The following is a 16,645-nucleotide window of genomic DNA, read 5'->3' on the forward strand; positions in this document are numbered from 1 at the left end:
CCAGATAGGGTATTATCAAGCTGTGTTTCTGGCATAGGAAGGCCTTTACTTCCAGCATCACCTTTGTAAAGACCCGTGGTGCAATGGAGAGGCCGAATGGCATGGCTGTGAACTGGAGATGGTGTATGGTGCCATCGAGGGACACCGCCACTCAGGTATTTCTGATACCTGTAGTGGATGGGAAGAGTATTATAAGCATCCTTTAGATCTAGATCCGCCATCATACAATTGGGGAAGAGAAGTTTAATTGTAGACTTAATATACTCCATCTTAAATCGTTGATTTTTGACAAATGTATTTAGCTTTTTCAGGTTGATGATTGTCCTGAAAGAGCCATCTGGCTTAGGTACCAGAAAAAGAGGGGAGTAAAACTCTCTCTCTTCCTGCCCTTTGGGCACATGGTCCAATACTTCTTTGTCCAACAAGCTTAGAATCTCAACTTCCAGGGCCTGCAGTTGGATTGGTGAGTTGAGAGATGCTATAATAACCGAGTTATGTGGAGTATAATGGAACTCTATCTTTAGCCCATTTCTAACAATGTCCAGGACCCAAGAACTGGCTGTGATTTTTCCCCATTCTCAGAGGAAAAAATTTTTTTAGTCTTCCTCCTACTGTAGGGACTAGCCCTTTAGTTTCTGTCTCTACGGGAGGATCTTGTCCTCCTTTATGGCCCAACGATTCTGGTTTTCCGTTGGCCTTCCTCTGCCAAATGGCCATCTCCTAAACGCCCTCCCTCACAAGGAATGGCACAGAGCTTTGCCTTGGATTGGGTATCGCCTCTCCGGCTTTTAAGCCATAGACTATGCCTGGCGTTATTAAGTAAGCCTGCTGTCCTGGATGCCAAACGTAATGAGTCAGCAGAAGCGTCCGCTATAAACGCAGCCGCGCCACGGATCATGGGAACAGCGGCTCGTAATCTGTTTCTGGAGGCCTTTTTGGTCTATTTGCTGGTCTAGTTGATCAATCCAGCTCAGCATAGAACGGCCCATGCAAGTGCTGGCTATTGACGGCTTAAACGTGCCGGTAGCTGCCTCCCATGCCCTTTTCAGTGCGGCATTGGCCTTACGGTCGAGTGGATCTTTTAGCACGCCCTGATTGTTTTGAGGTAGAGGCGACAACAGCGTCCACTTTCGGGACCTTAGTCCCCGTTACCAACTCCTTGTCACTGAAGGGGTACCTTCTCCTTGAAGCCGAGGGGAGGTAACCTCTCCTAGTCCTGTTTCTCCCATTCTTTCTTAACCAGGCTTTTATGACTGGTATAACAGGGAAGGCTCTCCTCTTCCTATCAGTTAGTCCTGCAAACATTATTTGTTTGCAGCTCCCTTGTGTCTGTGCATCCCATGGTGTTTCTCACGGACTTAACTAAGTTGTCCATGTTCTCTAAGGGGAAACGCAAACACCCCTCCATACCTGAGGAGGATGAGGATATGTTAGAGTTTTCAGAGATCACAGCCTCGTCAGAGTCTGAGCTGGCCACAGTCGGTTTCTTAGTCTTAGTATGTGTAGGTGTACTACTAGACTGGGTTAAGGCCCGTAACTTCTGTGGCTGACCCTGAAGCCCGTTTCGCAGTCTCATTAATGCATTTTTTACATAACTTTTTTTTTCCTGAGGGAGGAGATGTAGCGAAGAGGAGAAGAGGGAGAGAGGAAGGGAGAGGTATTTGTCAGCTTGATAGGCAGAGAGTCGTCCACTCACCCAGAGAAGCTGTAGGTACCGGCTCAGGAGGCTGAGATGGGGGCTTGTTGGCGTGGCTTCTGTCCGATGAACCTCTGCCAGAGTGGTCCTTGGATGCCACCATGTCACCTGCAATACATGCTTGCCTGCTAAACCCTTCGCAGCAGGGTTTTTTTTTTTGCTCCACCATTATTTTGCCGGTACTCCCTCCCCCCCCGGGAGCACCTCCTCAGGGTAGGCGCAGCTAATTTGCGCATGCTCGGCCTGGTATACAGCCGCCGAGCCGCTGAATATTGTCCCTCTTTTTTTTTTCTTCCTTTTGCAGCTTCTGCGGGGAGGGGGCAGGGAGCGCTTCGCATGCTTATGCGCGGTCTCGCAATGCTCCTGAGACCGCGCGTGCACCTTGCCGCTGGGGTTTCTCCGGTGACCCGGAAGTTCCCCCTTACCACTCCCGGTATCGGCGCTGCATGTGCGTCCTCCCTCTGGGGACTGAAGCCATGGGAAAACGGAGGCTGCATCTGTTCCCTCCGGTTCCACGCTCCCACACGGACCGGGACGGCCATCTCCGGACCCCGGTGGCGTGTATATGCAGGAGAACCCCGGGCGGCCTCACCCGGACCCGTTGTTTCTGCCATCGCTGCTGCAGCTGTTCAGTCAAGGAGGGAGCCGGATTACAGCACTCCCCCGTCGCCGCTTCTGGACCGGAACCCCTGCCGTTCCCACAGAGACTGCACAGGCGGTTCCTTGGCCCAGGTATGTCTGTAGAGGAATCCTGCCATCTTCCACTGGAACAGGAAACCAACTGAGGAGGAGAGGCGGACCGCCCTCTTTTATCTCTGTAGGTTTCCTGTTCCTATAGGTGGATCCCTCTCTCCAAGTGGGTGCTGTCATGGCAAAGAGTAAAATAGGGGCTATAAAGCAGTATCCAAGGACCTTTCACAGTACTGCCCACCAGCAGGCCTCCCCCCACCGCCACACACGTACGTTACTCATACACATGTTTTTGTACTCACACTCATTGAGTTTTATACATCGACATGTTATATTAACAGTAAAAGAAACAAAAACATTTGATTGACTGAAAAAAAATTTATTTATCAGCTTTAGCTGAAATTTTCTCTTTTATATTTTTGTAATAAAACTTTTTTTATTGGTAACAAAACACATTAAAGATTGGTGTAATGTGTAGCGGAAATAGTATTGGAGGGGCTCTCAGTTTTGAGCACTTCAACAGGGGTGTTGTGGGAGGATGTAGTTTGTGAGGGGTCAGATAGCAAAGGACAAGGTATAGGAATGGAGAAAGAAGGTGAAGGGGTGGATAAGGCTGATGAAGGGGTGGAGAAAATAGACGGGGGGGGGGGGGAACTAAACTGTGGGTGAAGGACGGTTGAATTTGGGATGTGGAAGGAGACTGGATGTATTGGGAAGGGAGTGTAGGTTGGGAAGGGAGTGTAGGCACGGATGCAGTTGGGAACTGGTACGGGGAAGCAGACTGGAAAGGGGCAGGAGGTTGGTACTGGGGAAAATGGTATGGTACAGGAGGGGTAGGAAGGACCGGGCCTGGAGCAACTACTGGGCCGGTTGGAGGGGCTGCTGATGTCACCTGTGCTAAGGCCACCTGGCAGGCTTGCATTACATGCAGCTGCTGTTCAGGAGTTAGGTTGTCCAGCCGCTCAATTACAGCTTTGAAAAAAGAATGATGCGGCGCTTTATTTGCATCCTTTCAACACGCGTGCCTAAATCAAGCACCTCTCTAGTAACAAGATTGAACCCAGCAGACATTTGCAGGGTCATGACTTTCATAGCGTTTTGAAAGGATGCATGTAGATTCAAAAACTCTGCAGCAAACTGCCTTTCCTGACCCCGCTGACGCAGCCACCCAGAACTCAAAGGTGTTCTATGGAGCAGCTGTGTCAGAGGGGTGAGGTAAAGGAAAGCCTACCTCGTCAACAGCAGCTTCATGTAATGAAGCCTGCGCAGATGCTCCAGCAGAGGTGGATGGGGCTGAGGGATCACACACAAGGGAAGGCAGGGAGGGTGGAGAGGGGTTGGGTATGTCGTGGTCCCTGATGACGGCCTCCTGGGGGATCGCTCCAGAAGGGTTCAATGCAGGCTCCCGCGTGCTGCTGAAAAAAGTAGAAAAAAAAAAATAGACATTAATATCATGATATTCATTAGCCCTGGCTGCAAAAAAAAAAAAAAAAAAAAAAATTTTTTTTTTTTTTTTTTTTTTATACACATTTGACCATTTTTTATTTAGTCACTTCTGGTAGGAATAACAGGGCCTCAGAATATTTATAGCGGCTCCTGCGTCCTCTTGATCCGATGGGAGCCTGCATCTCTTTGTTGAAATCCTTCTTGAAGTGATCCCGCATTGACCGCCACCGCAACTGAACTCTTTTCCCTGAAAATTGAAAACACAAAATGGTTAGGATCAAGCACAATACATCCGGAAACATTACTGAAATGTGAGTACTTACGCTGTTCTGTGCCCGAGAATGGAGTTCCTCCCAGTTAGATACCACAGCATGGCACACTTCCTCCCAGAGTAGTCTAGTAACACTAGCATCTGCATGGAAGCGGTCCGCCATATTCCAGAGCGGCTCACGATCTCTCACCATATCAATTAAGAGATCCACATCTATAGCTACATCCTCACTGTCGGAATCGTGAGCACGCTCTGAAGCCTGTTTAAAGACAAAAAAGGTAAACATAACAATCACAGCATTAAGTATGAACCTTATAAAAGTCCTAAAAAAATGCTTACTCTATGGCGACCGCCCCGGCGTGGTTGCCGACGACTCTGGGAGGCACTTTGAGGAACTCTCGGACGAGCCACAGATTCAGAAGCCTATAATGGGAAAAAAAAAAAAAAAAAAAAAAAAAGGGAAAAGGAAAATTAAATGCTGTTATGTTTATCTTGTTTTTAGGTCCAGTAATGTGTAAGAACATGATTAAGTGCAATTAATACAAAGATACTTACATGCAGGGAACCCACTCCAGGCATTTCTCCACTACGTCCGTCTCCTTCTGAGAGACCTTCTGGTTCAGCTTCCTATTAAACAAGAATGCATATATAGGGTTGTGTACCAAAAATGTTCTGGCAAAAAAAAAAACAAAACAAAAAAAAAAAAAACAAAAACACACAACTCATTTCGCTGGCGATGTGAGGGAGGGCTCCCAGAAGAAGACATGTCTGGCTGAAAATCTGTAAGTGAAAACAATTGTTACCTACAACACTAACCATATTCAAAGCTTTCAGGCCTGTATACTTACAATATGGGTTGCAAATTAGGATTTGGCAGTAGTGTCCTGGGCAAGTTCCTGCATGAAAATAGGTATTAGACCTACCGGTAATGATGTTTCCAGGAGTCCATCCTAACAGCACCATGGAGGACGTCCTCCTCCTCCTTACAGGGACAGGAAAGCACACGAGAGGTTAAAAGGCCCCGTCCCACCCCTTTCCGTCAGTGACTTAAGAACCACAGCGTGGATAATGCTATAACTCTTTTAATGGTATCATCATATTATATCATATGACATAACTTAACAAAACATAACATAACAGGGAGGGAACTACCCGTGCTGTCAAGATGGACTCCTGGAAACATCATTACCGGTAGGTCTAATACCTATTTTCCAGGACGTCCACCTGACAGCACCATGGAGAGTACCAAAGCACCTCCTCAGGGTGGGATCACCGCCTGGAGAACTTCTCCCAAATGCGGTATGTTGGCCTGATAGCACGTCAAGTTTGTAGTGCTTGCAAAACGTATTCAGGCTGGCCCAGGTTGCCGCTCTACAAATCTGCTCGACTAAGGCGCCTGCGCGCTTGGCCCAGGAGGCTGGAACTGCCCTAGTAGAGTGGGCCCTTAAGGTATCTGGTGGGTTGGCGCCTTCCGACTGGTAGGCGTCTGAAATTACTGATGTGATCCATCTTGCAATGGACGCCTTAGAGGCTTTTCGCACCCCATTTTTACCCCCGAAGAGGATGAACAAGTTTGAGTCAATACGCCAGTCATTGGTGGCCTCTAGATAGCTTATAACTGCCCGTCTTAGGTCTAGGGAGTGGAGACGCTGTTCTGTTCTTTCTCATTGCGGGGATTGCTGCAGAAGGATGGTAGCACTATCTCCTGATTTATATTCTGGTAAGAGGCTACCTTGGGGATAAAAGCCGGATCTAATCTTAAGGTTACATGATCGTCTCTGATCTGGAGATATGGATCCTTGGTGGACAGGGCCTGGATCTCCCCTATTCTTTTGGCCGTGGTGATGGCTACGAGGAAAGCCGTCTTTTGAGAGAGAGTCGAAATGGACATTCTATCACTAGGCATGTAGGGGTCCCTACATAAAGATCCGAGTACCAGGCCGAGGTCCCAGGGCAGGGTGAGCTGCCTAATTGTGGGGCGAAGACGCTGCGTGGCCTTTATGAATCTTACCACCCAAGGATGGGAGGCTAAAGGGTAGTCAAAGAAGGCGCTCAAAGCCGAGATCTGGACCTTTAACGTGCTGGGTTTAAACCCCTTATTATATCCCGACTGCAGAAAGTCTAGGACACTAGGGAGGTCAGGGGTACCTGCTGAGAGGTCGGACCTGCCACCTTCCAGGCAGAATCTCTTCCATACCTTTCTGTAGATTGCGGATGTTACTGGTTTCCTGCTGGCCAGTAGAGTGGATATGACCTGCTCAGATAAGCCCTTTGTTCTCAGGATGTCCCTTTCAGTATCCATGCCGAGAGGCGTAGCCTTGCTGGGTCTGGATGGCGAATCGGCCCCTGGTGGATAACATCTCCCTTCAGGGGTAGCTCGACTGGGTTTCCTACTGCCATGGCTCCTAGCAGCGGAAACCAGCTTCTCTTTGGCCAGTATGGCACTATTAATATCACCGACGCGCGGTCCTCGCAGATCTTCCTGAGTACCGCCGGTATCAGCGCCAGTGGCGGGAATGCATACAAGAGGGGTTCCGTCCAGGCCTGGCTCAGGGTATCTGCTCCGTCCGGGTGATCTGCTGGGTTCAAGGAGTAGAATCTGGCGACCTTTGAGTTCTTCCGGTTTGCAAACAGGTCTGTACTGTGGGTTCCCCAACGCTGACAAAGCTGATGGAAGATTTCTTCGTTTAGCTCCCACTCTGTCGGGCTGACCCGCTGTCTGCTTAGATAGTCTGCTACTATGTTCTGAGAACCCTCTAGGTGGATTGCCGTTATGGAGAGGACCGCCTCTTCTGCCCAGGCGAATATTCGACCTGCGAGTGCCTGGAGTGGTCGATGTCTCGGACCTCCCTGGTGTTTCAGGAATGAGACTGCCGTTGTGTTGTCGGACAATATCCGGACACGTCGATTTCTCACTACCGACCGGTTCTGACGCAGGGCTTCCCAGACCGCATAGAGCTCCCTGAAGTTGGAGGATCTGCTTCTGATGCTGACCGGCCACCTTCCTTGAAAAATTCTCCCTTCTACGTGGGCTCCCCATCCCCACTTGCTGGCGTCTGTGGTGATTACCACGTACGGCGAGGTTGTCCATAGCACGCCCACCTGTAAGTTCTGGGGCTGTATCCACCACCGCAGGGATCTTCTTACCGTGTCTGGTAAGGATATGGGCCCGTCGAGAGAATCCTGACGCCTGTTCCATCCTGCGAGGATTTCCTTTTGCAGGGGCCTCGAATGGGACTGGGCCCATCTGACGCATGGAATGCAAGCCGTCATCAGACCCAGAACTTCCATTGCACCTCTTATGGAGGAGCGGTGTCTCAGTAGTCCCTTGACTCTGTCTTGAATTGTCTGCTGCTTTTTTCTCGGTAGCTGGGATATTCTGTCTCTTGAATCCAGAAGGACTCCCAGGAAGATCTTCCTGCTTTCTGGTTTTAGGTCTGACTTCTGGTCGTTGATCAGCCAGCCGAGATACTCCAGTGTTCTGATCGTTCGGCTTCTGTCCTGGATGAACCTTTCTTCTGATCCTGCGACTAGGAGAAAGTCATCTAGATACGGTATTATAATGATTCCCTGCTTTCTCAGGTAGGCTACCACCTCCGCTACCAGCTTTGTAACTATTCGGGGGGCCGAAGCCAGCCCGAACGGAAGGCACTGCAAGTGGCAGGTCCGGGATGGTAGACTGATTGTGAATCTTAATAGGCTTTGAGATGCAGGATGGATGGGGACCTGATAGTATGCACTCTTCAGGTCCAGAGTACACGACAGCATTCCTGTCTATAAGTTGAATCGCTGAGCGTATTGATTCCATTCGAAACCTTCTGTATACCACCCAGGCATTTAGGGGTTTTAAGTTTATAATTGTTCTGGCCTTGCCAGATGGTTTTGTAATGGAGAATAGGGAAGAGTAATGACCTTTTCCCCTCTCCTCCTGCGGAACTGGCACTATGACCTCTGACCGGAGCAGGTCCTGTAGGTCTTCCCACATGGTAGAGTCTTCCGGGACTATGGTGGGGGCGATGTATCTGTCGGGGGAATAACATTCTATGCTGTACCCTTCTGTGAAGGTTCTGAGGACCCACCGGTTCTGGGTTACCTGGCGCCACCTTGCTGCGAATCGTCGCAGTCTTCCCCCGACACCTATGGCGTCATTGCCTTCTAGACCTGGAGGATGACGCGAAAAGAGGGGCCTTGCTTCTCCCCCCTTGGCTCTGAGTGTTTCTAAAGGAGCCCCTGTTGGATCTACCCTGGCTCCTAAAATCGGTCTGTCTCCTGAAAAAGGACCCTCTACAAAAGGACTGGGGACGCTCGGGTTTTTCTTCTGGAAACCCCTTGTTTTTGTCAGACACCTGCTCTAGGATGCTATCTAGAGCTGGCCCGAACACCCTTGAGCCTGAAAAGGGGATGGAGCAAAGCTTTGCCTTTGAAGAGTTATCCCCAGACCAAGACTTCAGCCAAACCGCTCGCCTAGCTGCGTTGGAAAGGGAGCCGTTTCTGGCTGCGAATCTTACTGATTCGGCCGATGTATCTGAAAGGAACGCAGTGGCTGATTTCATCAGAGGGAGGGAAGCTAGGATCTCAGATCTAGGGGTCCTGTTGGATAAATGCTCTTCCAACTGCCCCACCCATAGGAACATGGACCTGGCCACTGAGGTGGCTGCTATGTTAACCTTAGTAAGGGCAGCTGCCGATTCCCATGTTCTCTTTAACAGAATATCCGCCTTCCGGTCCATCGGGTCTCTGAGACTTGATGAGTCCTCGAAGGGGATGGCGGTTTTTTTGGTCACCCTAGCTACAGGAACATCGATTTTAGGAATTTCCTCCCACAATCGTGTTTCCTCTGGGTCAAAGGGCAGTCGGCTCTTAAAGTCCCGAGACAGTACAAGTCGCCGTTCTGCCTCTTTCCATTCTTCTAGGACCATTGTCTTAATGTGTTCGCTTACGGGGAACAGTTTGTTTCCGAGCGACCAGTCCCCCAAACATCAGGTCCTGTCGGGACTGCGGTTTTGGAACATCCTCTATCTGCATGGTGTTCCATACCGCCTGCACCAAGTCCTCGGTGTCCTCTAACTTAAACAGGTATTTCCTGCCTTGGTCCCTCCTGTCAGTCGGGATCTCCCCCTCCTCGGGATCCGAGACCCGGGGGTCTGACCCTTCAGGCGAACTTGTCTCCGAGACTAGCTCCATCTCCCACCTCGGCCGCTTCCGGCTTGGCCCCGGACTAGGGGACTGCTGCCGTGAGAGACTGGATCTGGAGGCCTGTACTTCCTCCCGAATCAAGGATCGCATCTCAGCCAGGAGGGACGGCTGCTCGTCTCTTACGACCCTTGAAGTGCAGGGTCCGCAGAGAGTCTTGGTATAGTTGTCTGGCAGCTTTACCCTGCAAACCGGGCATCTGACAGACTTAGATGTGGCCTTTACCGAGTCCTTAACCTCTGTCGGGGGGGGGGGGCTGGGGTACCCTTCTCCTGTACGATACAGAACAGGGATAGTCGGGTCAGTTGTCCTGGGCTGCGGGGAAGGCCGTGTGGGGGTTGGATTGCGCCAGGCGCACTTACCCCTCTGTCAGCTGGCGCCTCTGGGTCCATACCAGTGAAGCAGCTGTTGCCTGCGGTGAGCTGCTAGCGTGCGGTGAACTCCTGGTCTGCGGTGAGCTGCTGGCGTGCCCAGGCTGCTGGCGCGCTGTTTTCAAATTGGCGCGTGACGTCATCGCCGCGACAGCCACTTCCGCTTCCTGTTCTGAAGCCCAGCCCACCGAGCGTCTTGCAATGGCGGCGCCCATTGCGGGGACCTGGCTCCAGCTGCCCCGGGATCTCTCGCCGGCGCCCACGCGGTCTGTATGTCGCGCCGGCATCGCTCGCTGCCTGCGGGGACCCGGGCGACTGCCGCGCGGCCTGGAGCCGAGAGCGTCCCACCGGGAGGAACGGCTTCCTCCAGGAGCGACGGCCTGCTCCTGGCTTTGGGGCAGAGGGACTCCCCACCGGGAAGTGTCGGCCCTGGGCATCCTGACAGGGGGAAGGATTGGACCGGCCGCCCGATCCCCCTGCGCCCTCAGGTAATCTTCCTGCTCCTCTCGTATGTCCCTCCGTGCAGGGACAGGAAAGACACTGAGGGAAAGGGGTGGGACGGGGCCTTTTAACCTCTCGTGTGCTTTCCTGTCCCTGCAAGGAGGAGGAGGACGTCCTCCATGGTGCTGTCAGGTGGACGTCCTGGAAAAAAGCACGATGTAGTTTAGATTAGTGTTGTGTGCAACATTTATTTTTACAATCAAAACAACAAAAGTAGTAAAAAATAAGATTTTTTGAATTCCACTCTGACCACCCTATAAAATGCAGCTTGGACAACAAACCATCACAAAATTACTATGTATATACTCGTGTATAAGCCACCCTGGCCCAAAAAATGGGAACACTTATAATATAAGCCCAGTGTGTAATCCACACACTATGGTTCCATAGACTATGCCCCCATATGATGCCAAGAAAAAAAAAAAAAAAAAAAAAAACCCAACCTATTGTGGGTCCATCGCCCCTGTCTGCCACTTCTTGTGTCAGTGACTGTTCATCCAGCAGAGGGGGACACGCACTTCTCACATCAACGCACCCACTGAGGATGCAGCAGAGACCGCAGTGAGCAGCAATGGACCCAGGAAAGGTGGATATCACTGCTTGCAACGCACAGATTCAGGAATGGTAACGTTACCACTGAAGACAGGAAGGGAGACAGTGGAGAAGCGAGCAAGGCTACAGATATGACAGCAGGATGATCTGTGACACCCCTGCTCCCCCTCTGACCCACAAATAAGCCAAGAGGGGGACTTTAAGCCCCAAAAATGGGCGTAACATCTTGGCGTATACACGAGTATATACAGTACCTCCACATAAATACACACCCATGCAAACTACTTCACACTGTCCTTCATAATTAAAATCCCTCCCCACACCTGAAACTTTTTAATAACAATAGTACAATGTATGAACAACATACATGTATATATACATGCTGGGCAGGCAGCAGGTACAGCATGGGACTCCAGCGTGGTGGCTAGCAGTGATGGGGGTTCTGCGGCAGAGGGTTCCAGTGGTGGTTGTGGGGGTCATGGTGGTGACAAGTTTAGCTGGAAAGGTGGCAAGACAGTCGCTGGCTGTGATGGGGATGGGTGCACAGGCATCGGCAGTCACACAGACAAAACGAAAACCTATGCTTGCAAGAAAATTTATACTCACACTCAAACTCCTGCTCGCTGGAGGTCCAATAGTGGATGGCTGTCAAAAATCCAGTTGGTTGCTGGATGTCTGGCTGGTGTATATGTGGCAGAATCCAGTGGCTGTGTGTCTCTAGTAGCCCTTTCTCCTCTGCATTCAGGGTGATGAATGCCCTCTCTCTACCTTTCCTGTAGGGTGGGTGGAGATTGGCAGGTGTTTTTCCCCCCAAATTTGATACTTTTTGGAGCATGCTCAGTGCAAAAACCAGATCTGGCGCCGGAATCAGGCAAAAACCGGATGCCGCCGGATCCGGCGGCCATAGGCTACCATTAAAAAAAAAAAAAAAAAAAACAAAAAAAACAAAAAAAAAAACAAACTGCATGTCGCTGGATCCGGCGTCATACGTTTTTTACCGCAGACAAAAAACGTTACATGTAACGTTTTCCAGACGCTGGACAGGCTGTTTTTGCTGGATCCAGCAAAAACCGGATACGCCGCATAGGCATCTGGCGCAATGCGGCAATAGTGAAACTCTATGGGGGGGGGGGAAAAAAAAAAAAACAAAAAAAACGGATCCGGTGGCAACAGGCGCCGGATCCGGTTTTTACACTTTTCGCCGCATCGTGCCTGATGCACAAAAACTGGTGTGAAAGTAGCCTTAGAGTATTTTTGGGAACCTGAAGTATTTCACCCTAAAAAATGTTTTGCTCTTGTCAGGTGACGAGCAGCCTCTTTGGTTTCACAATAACCATGCAGTCTAATGTTGCGATACTGGGTTTACAGTTGTGCAGTGTGATTGCTTTTTGACCTAGGAGTCATTAGCCTTGTATAGCGAGACACACACAATAATCCAGAAGTGTACAGTTTGAATGCAACCTTTTTGAAGTTAAATATTTACTTTGAGACTAAAAGCCTCACTTAGAGGATCTTACTGATTGCTTAGACCACTGGAGGTTTGCGCTATGGCACCAAGCTAGAGGCGCACTTCCTTTGTGCCATTTTCTATAGGGATTTTCACATTAAAGAATGGCATTTAGCTACAGCATGTGCACCTCCATTCAAAAGTGCTTGGGAATATGCTTTAGGTCAGTTCATGTTCCCCAACAGTTGGACTTAAATGATCAGCAAGATACCATCCATCAAATGGAGAACATTTAATAAACCCTTTATTACAGTGCAACAGGACCCTCAAAACTAGCTTCACCCAAATGAATGTCAAGGCAGAGTAGAGTTGCAGTCATGCAAAATTTAACTAGGAGAGGAGTGGAACCAGAAGTGTGGAGACAGCACTATATCATAATTGACCAGACATCTTTTTAGCAAGCCAGGAAGAATAGACTTGCCATATGTTGACTCTTGAATGTATGAGGATTTTCTGGTTGGTCACAAATTGACATTTTATGTAACACACTGTGCTCCTGTTTGAGGACTAGTGATGTTTGCTGATATGCAAATTACACATTGTCTAGGCCAGCTAGTTTGTTGACTTAGGAGGAAAAAAAATAAAGATATGCAAATAGATCTCCATTCTTCTATTTGTGATTACTGAATGAAGGACAGTTGCCAGCTATAAAAAGGAGGTTATATAGAGATTCAGCCAAGACATCCAAGAAGGACCAGGGACAGGACAGCAGCCACAACATCATGGCTCCTTCATGATGAACACATTTGACATTCTACAGGATGCCAGCTTAGGGGACCTTGGCCATGGCTGGAAGAATACTGAACTTCTCCATTGACCATTACAAATCCATGGATATGTTTGGAGACAGCCAGGATCAGGGCCCTGTCTGTTGCCTGGCTCCATGAAGATGTTAAGAAGCCAGGTTGTGACCCTCTGGTCAACAGGCCTTGTACCTGAATGGACTCATCTTCCTAAGCTTGTTGTTACCTCATGTGTGCCACAGGTAGGATAAGTGGCCCTGGAAGATCTGAAGTACCGTAATAGCCATTATCTCAGCTAGTCAGCAGAACAGTGCACATTATAGTCACCATCTTGAAACAATACCCAAGTGTTCTGTGGTTCAATAGAAGTATTGCCACACTGTTTTGCCATCACCCTGTGTTGTGAGTAGTGTTATGCCCTGTGGTAAGAGGAGAGCGGGCGTGCAGTGGGACCATCCCTTGTCCATGTGGCTTTCTCCTCCCCCATCCCACAAGTATCTGCCTAGCCCCACTACCTGTGCAGTAAACCCCATGCTTTACCTAGTGATTCCATCTGGCTGGTGCCTGTAGTTCCAGCACTGAAGCACCATGCAAAGAGAAGAGTTCTGAGTTGTAGTAAAAGCAGAATACTACTTTAGTGTGTTTGCAAGATATACAAGCTGAAAATATCATATTATAAATAGATCATGGGAGGGTCTGGCAAGAGCCAATGGGAAACTAGTGTAAACCCCTGAACAACCAACCACTTCTGAACCTACACTTATCTAGAGGCCACCATAGATATGTGAGCACCGTTGGCCAAGCCTTATGATTCTAGCAGGCTGTGGTCAGGAGACTATAGGACAGTTTTAGTTTGTAATGCCCAATCCCTTTATTCTCTGCAGCATATTCAGCTCTTACCCCTGCACACATGAATGCCCATCCACAGTGAGCATGCATATGAATGGGGAAGGTGGCAAGGAATAATTTGCCCATCCAACAGCTGATACATTAAGGTCACATTTATGAAGAGGCAAAGATTCCTCAAATATCAGGATCAGAGACTTAACCTGTATGTTACGCATTTTTAAAAGGAAGACTGCATTACTGTTCTTGTGTAAAATTGTTTAATAAGAGCACAGCATAGAACACAGTAGGAGGAGTTTAGAAAGTGGATCTTGTGCCAAAACAATCCCATGTTATAGTACCTGAAAGCTGGTAGAAATCTAGCACAGGTAGTTAGTAGCATTAGTGGGGCTGTGACATTATATTCTCCCTGCTGTATCAGGACATTAGTGACTGCATAATGTTACATGCCATATTTCTCAATCAGCTCATTGGCTTTAGACACGTAGGCACTCATTGCATCTTCCTTAGACAAGCCTGCAAAAAAAAAAAAAAAAAAATATTTGTTAGAAGTGTGGCTTTCAGCATTGTGAATGAGTTCTTGCAGGTTTGTAAAGATGCAACGTGCTGACAATTGCAAGGAGAACCCCACCCCCCACCCCTATTATGGCTTAAACACATTGCAAATAGGATATCTATGCACTTAGTGTCAGGGGAACAACATTTCTACTTGCCGAGTGTAAGATCAGTGTAAGACTTCTAGGGATTTTAAAAGCCATGCCTATAGACTGTGTGCTACATGCACATTTTTTATAGATACCCCCAGTCTTATTCTGGAGGCTTGGGAACATTTCCAGCAATGGTGACCCACATGGCAAGTGTAAGATACATAACATTCTTAAAATCAGTGTATACTCTGTAATAGCCATTCTCCCTGCAGTTTTTTTTTTTTTTTTTTTAAATACTGGCAAGATTCAACCCCTGTACATTGCAAAAACTGGATGCACAATCTACAGCAGTCATGTGCTTGAATAGATTTATCATTTCCAAAACTTGGTGTAGTGTACTCAGGCTTGGACTGGCCCTTAGGGGAATCCCTTGGTGGGCCCCTGTGCAGATGTGGCCCCCCCCCCCCCCAACCACACTATATATGGGTATAATTCATATGATTTACCCTGTACAGAAAAAAAAAAAAAAAAAAAAAAAATTTGGTTGCTTACTGTAAAATCTGTTTCTCGGAGCCTTCATTGGGGGACACAGGAACCATGAGTGTATGCTGCTGCCACTATGCAAATAAAAAAGTGTTAGCTCCTCCTCTGCAGTATACACCCCACCGACTGGCGCTCGATTAATCAGTTAGTGAGAGCAGTAGGAGAACAAATAGGCAACTCAACTGAAACTATATTACACAGAACAAAGTATGGAAGTTGAAACATGGGAGGGTGCCGTGTCCCTCAATGAAGGCTCCAAGAAACAGATTTTATGGTAAGCAACCAAAAATCCTGTTCTCCATCGCTTCGTCGGGGGACACAGGAGCCATGGGACGTCCCAAAGCAGTCCCTGGGGTGGGGGTGGGAGAAAAAAAAACAAAAAAAAAAAAAAAAACAAACAAACCAAAAAACCCACACCCTCCATTAGGTCAGCAGACTCACCACCGCCTGCAAGATCCTTCTTCCTAGGCTGGCATCTGCAGAAGCGTAGGTGTGGACCTTGTAAAATTTAGCAAAATGTGTGAACCGAGGACCAGGTTGCAGCCTTACAAAGCTGCAGCGCAGAAGCCCTGTGGTGCACTGCCCAGGACACACCCACTGCCCGGGTGGAGTGAGCTTTAATCCCAGAAGGGGGCACTCTGTTCTTGATCCGGTAAGCCTCCAAGATTGCCAATCTAATCCAGCGAGCAATAGTCACCTGGGAGGCTGGCAAACCTTTTCATGCACCATCTGGGATGATGAAAAGGTAGTCTTCCAGAATGCACCAGTTCTAGCCAACTAGACAGTCGCCCTGACCAGGTCTAGTTTGTTCAAGGGGCGTTCCTGGGGATGAACTGGAGCCGGGCAGAAAGGTAGAACGATGTCCTCATTCAGGTGGAAAGCAGATACCACCTTGGGGGGTGGAGGCTGCAGAATCACTATCTTGGTGAATCACCAAAAAAGGAGGTCGACAAGAAAGCCGCCAACTCCGAGACACACCAGATGGAAGTAATGGCCATGAGAAAGGCCACTTTCCCAAGAGAGAAAAGATAGCAAAACATCCTTGAGCATCTCCAAGGGGGAACCTTGTAGAGCCTCTAGGACTAGATTGAGATCCCAGGGATCCCAATACAGTGGAACTGCATGGGCTGCCCCCTGCAAAAAGGTTTTGACCTGCAGACGAGAGGAAAGAGTCTTCTGGAAAAGAATTGAAAGCGCCGAAACTTGACCCTTTAGAGAACTAAGGGCCAGACCAGCGTCCAGGCCTACCTGGAGGAATGCCAGAATTGAAGGGAGCAAAAAACGGACATAGGCTGAATGCGATTGGGATCACACCAAGAAAAAAAAAAACAAAAACCTATATAATAGGCCTTCCACGTTCAATAGTATATTCTGGAAGATGACGGCTTCCTAGCCCAGATCATTGGGTGAATTACCCCATCTGAAAAACCTGACTTCAGAACCGCAGTCTCAATGGCCATGCCGTCAAATTGAGCGACCGAGAATTAGGGTGGTAAATTGGACCCTGAGACAGCAGATCTGGTCTGTCCGGAAGCATCCACAAGAAGGTTGATGATGTCCACGAACCAAGACCTTCTGGGCCTATCCGGCGTGATGAGGATGACTGGTAACCCTTCTGTCTTGATCTTCAACAGCTTGG

At 48.8% G+C, this 16,645-nt stretch overlaps 1 protein-coding gene across 9 annotated transcripts in view; it reads right to left on the bottom strand.

The window, feature by feature from the left end:
• Window positions 1-383: 383 nt before the first annotated feature.
• The window catches only part of ACBD7 (acyl-CoA binding domain containing 7), a 28,375-nt gene continuing 12,113 nt past the window's right edge, over window positions 384-16,645 (bottom strand). For 4 of the 9 annotated variants that reach the window (XM_073581933.1, XM_073581932.1, XM_073581931.1 and 1 more), the window contains exon 4: window positions 14,060-14,332. In XM_073581933.1, coding sequence (XP_073438034.1) covers window positions 14,259-14,332 — 74 coding nt within the window. In that variant the 3' untranslated portion in view covers window positions 14,060-14,258. Of the gene's footprint in view, window positions 4,527-4,564; window positions 14,333-15,015; window positions 15,310-16,645 lie in introns of those variants that run through there. The other 5 variants (XM_073581929.1, XR_012233453.1, XR_012233452.1 and 2 more) reach the window with 5 other exon arrangements.

Source organism: Dendrobates tinctorius, unplaced genomic scaffold (genome assembly GCF_039654945.1).
Source record: "Dendrobates tinctorius isolate UK_male_01 unplaced genomic scaffold, ASM3965494v1 ptg000070l, whole genome shotgun sequence".
NCBI classification, from domain to species: Eukaryota; Metazoa; Chordata; class Amphibia; order Anura; family Dendrobatidae; genus Dendrobates; species Dendrobates tinctorius.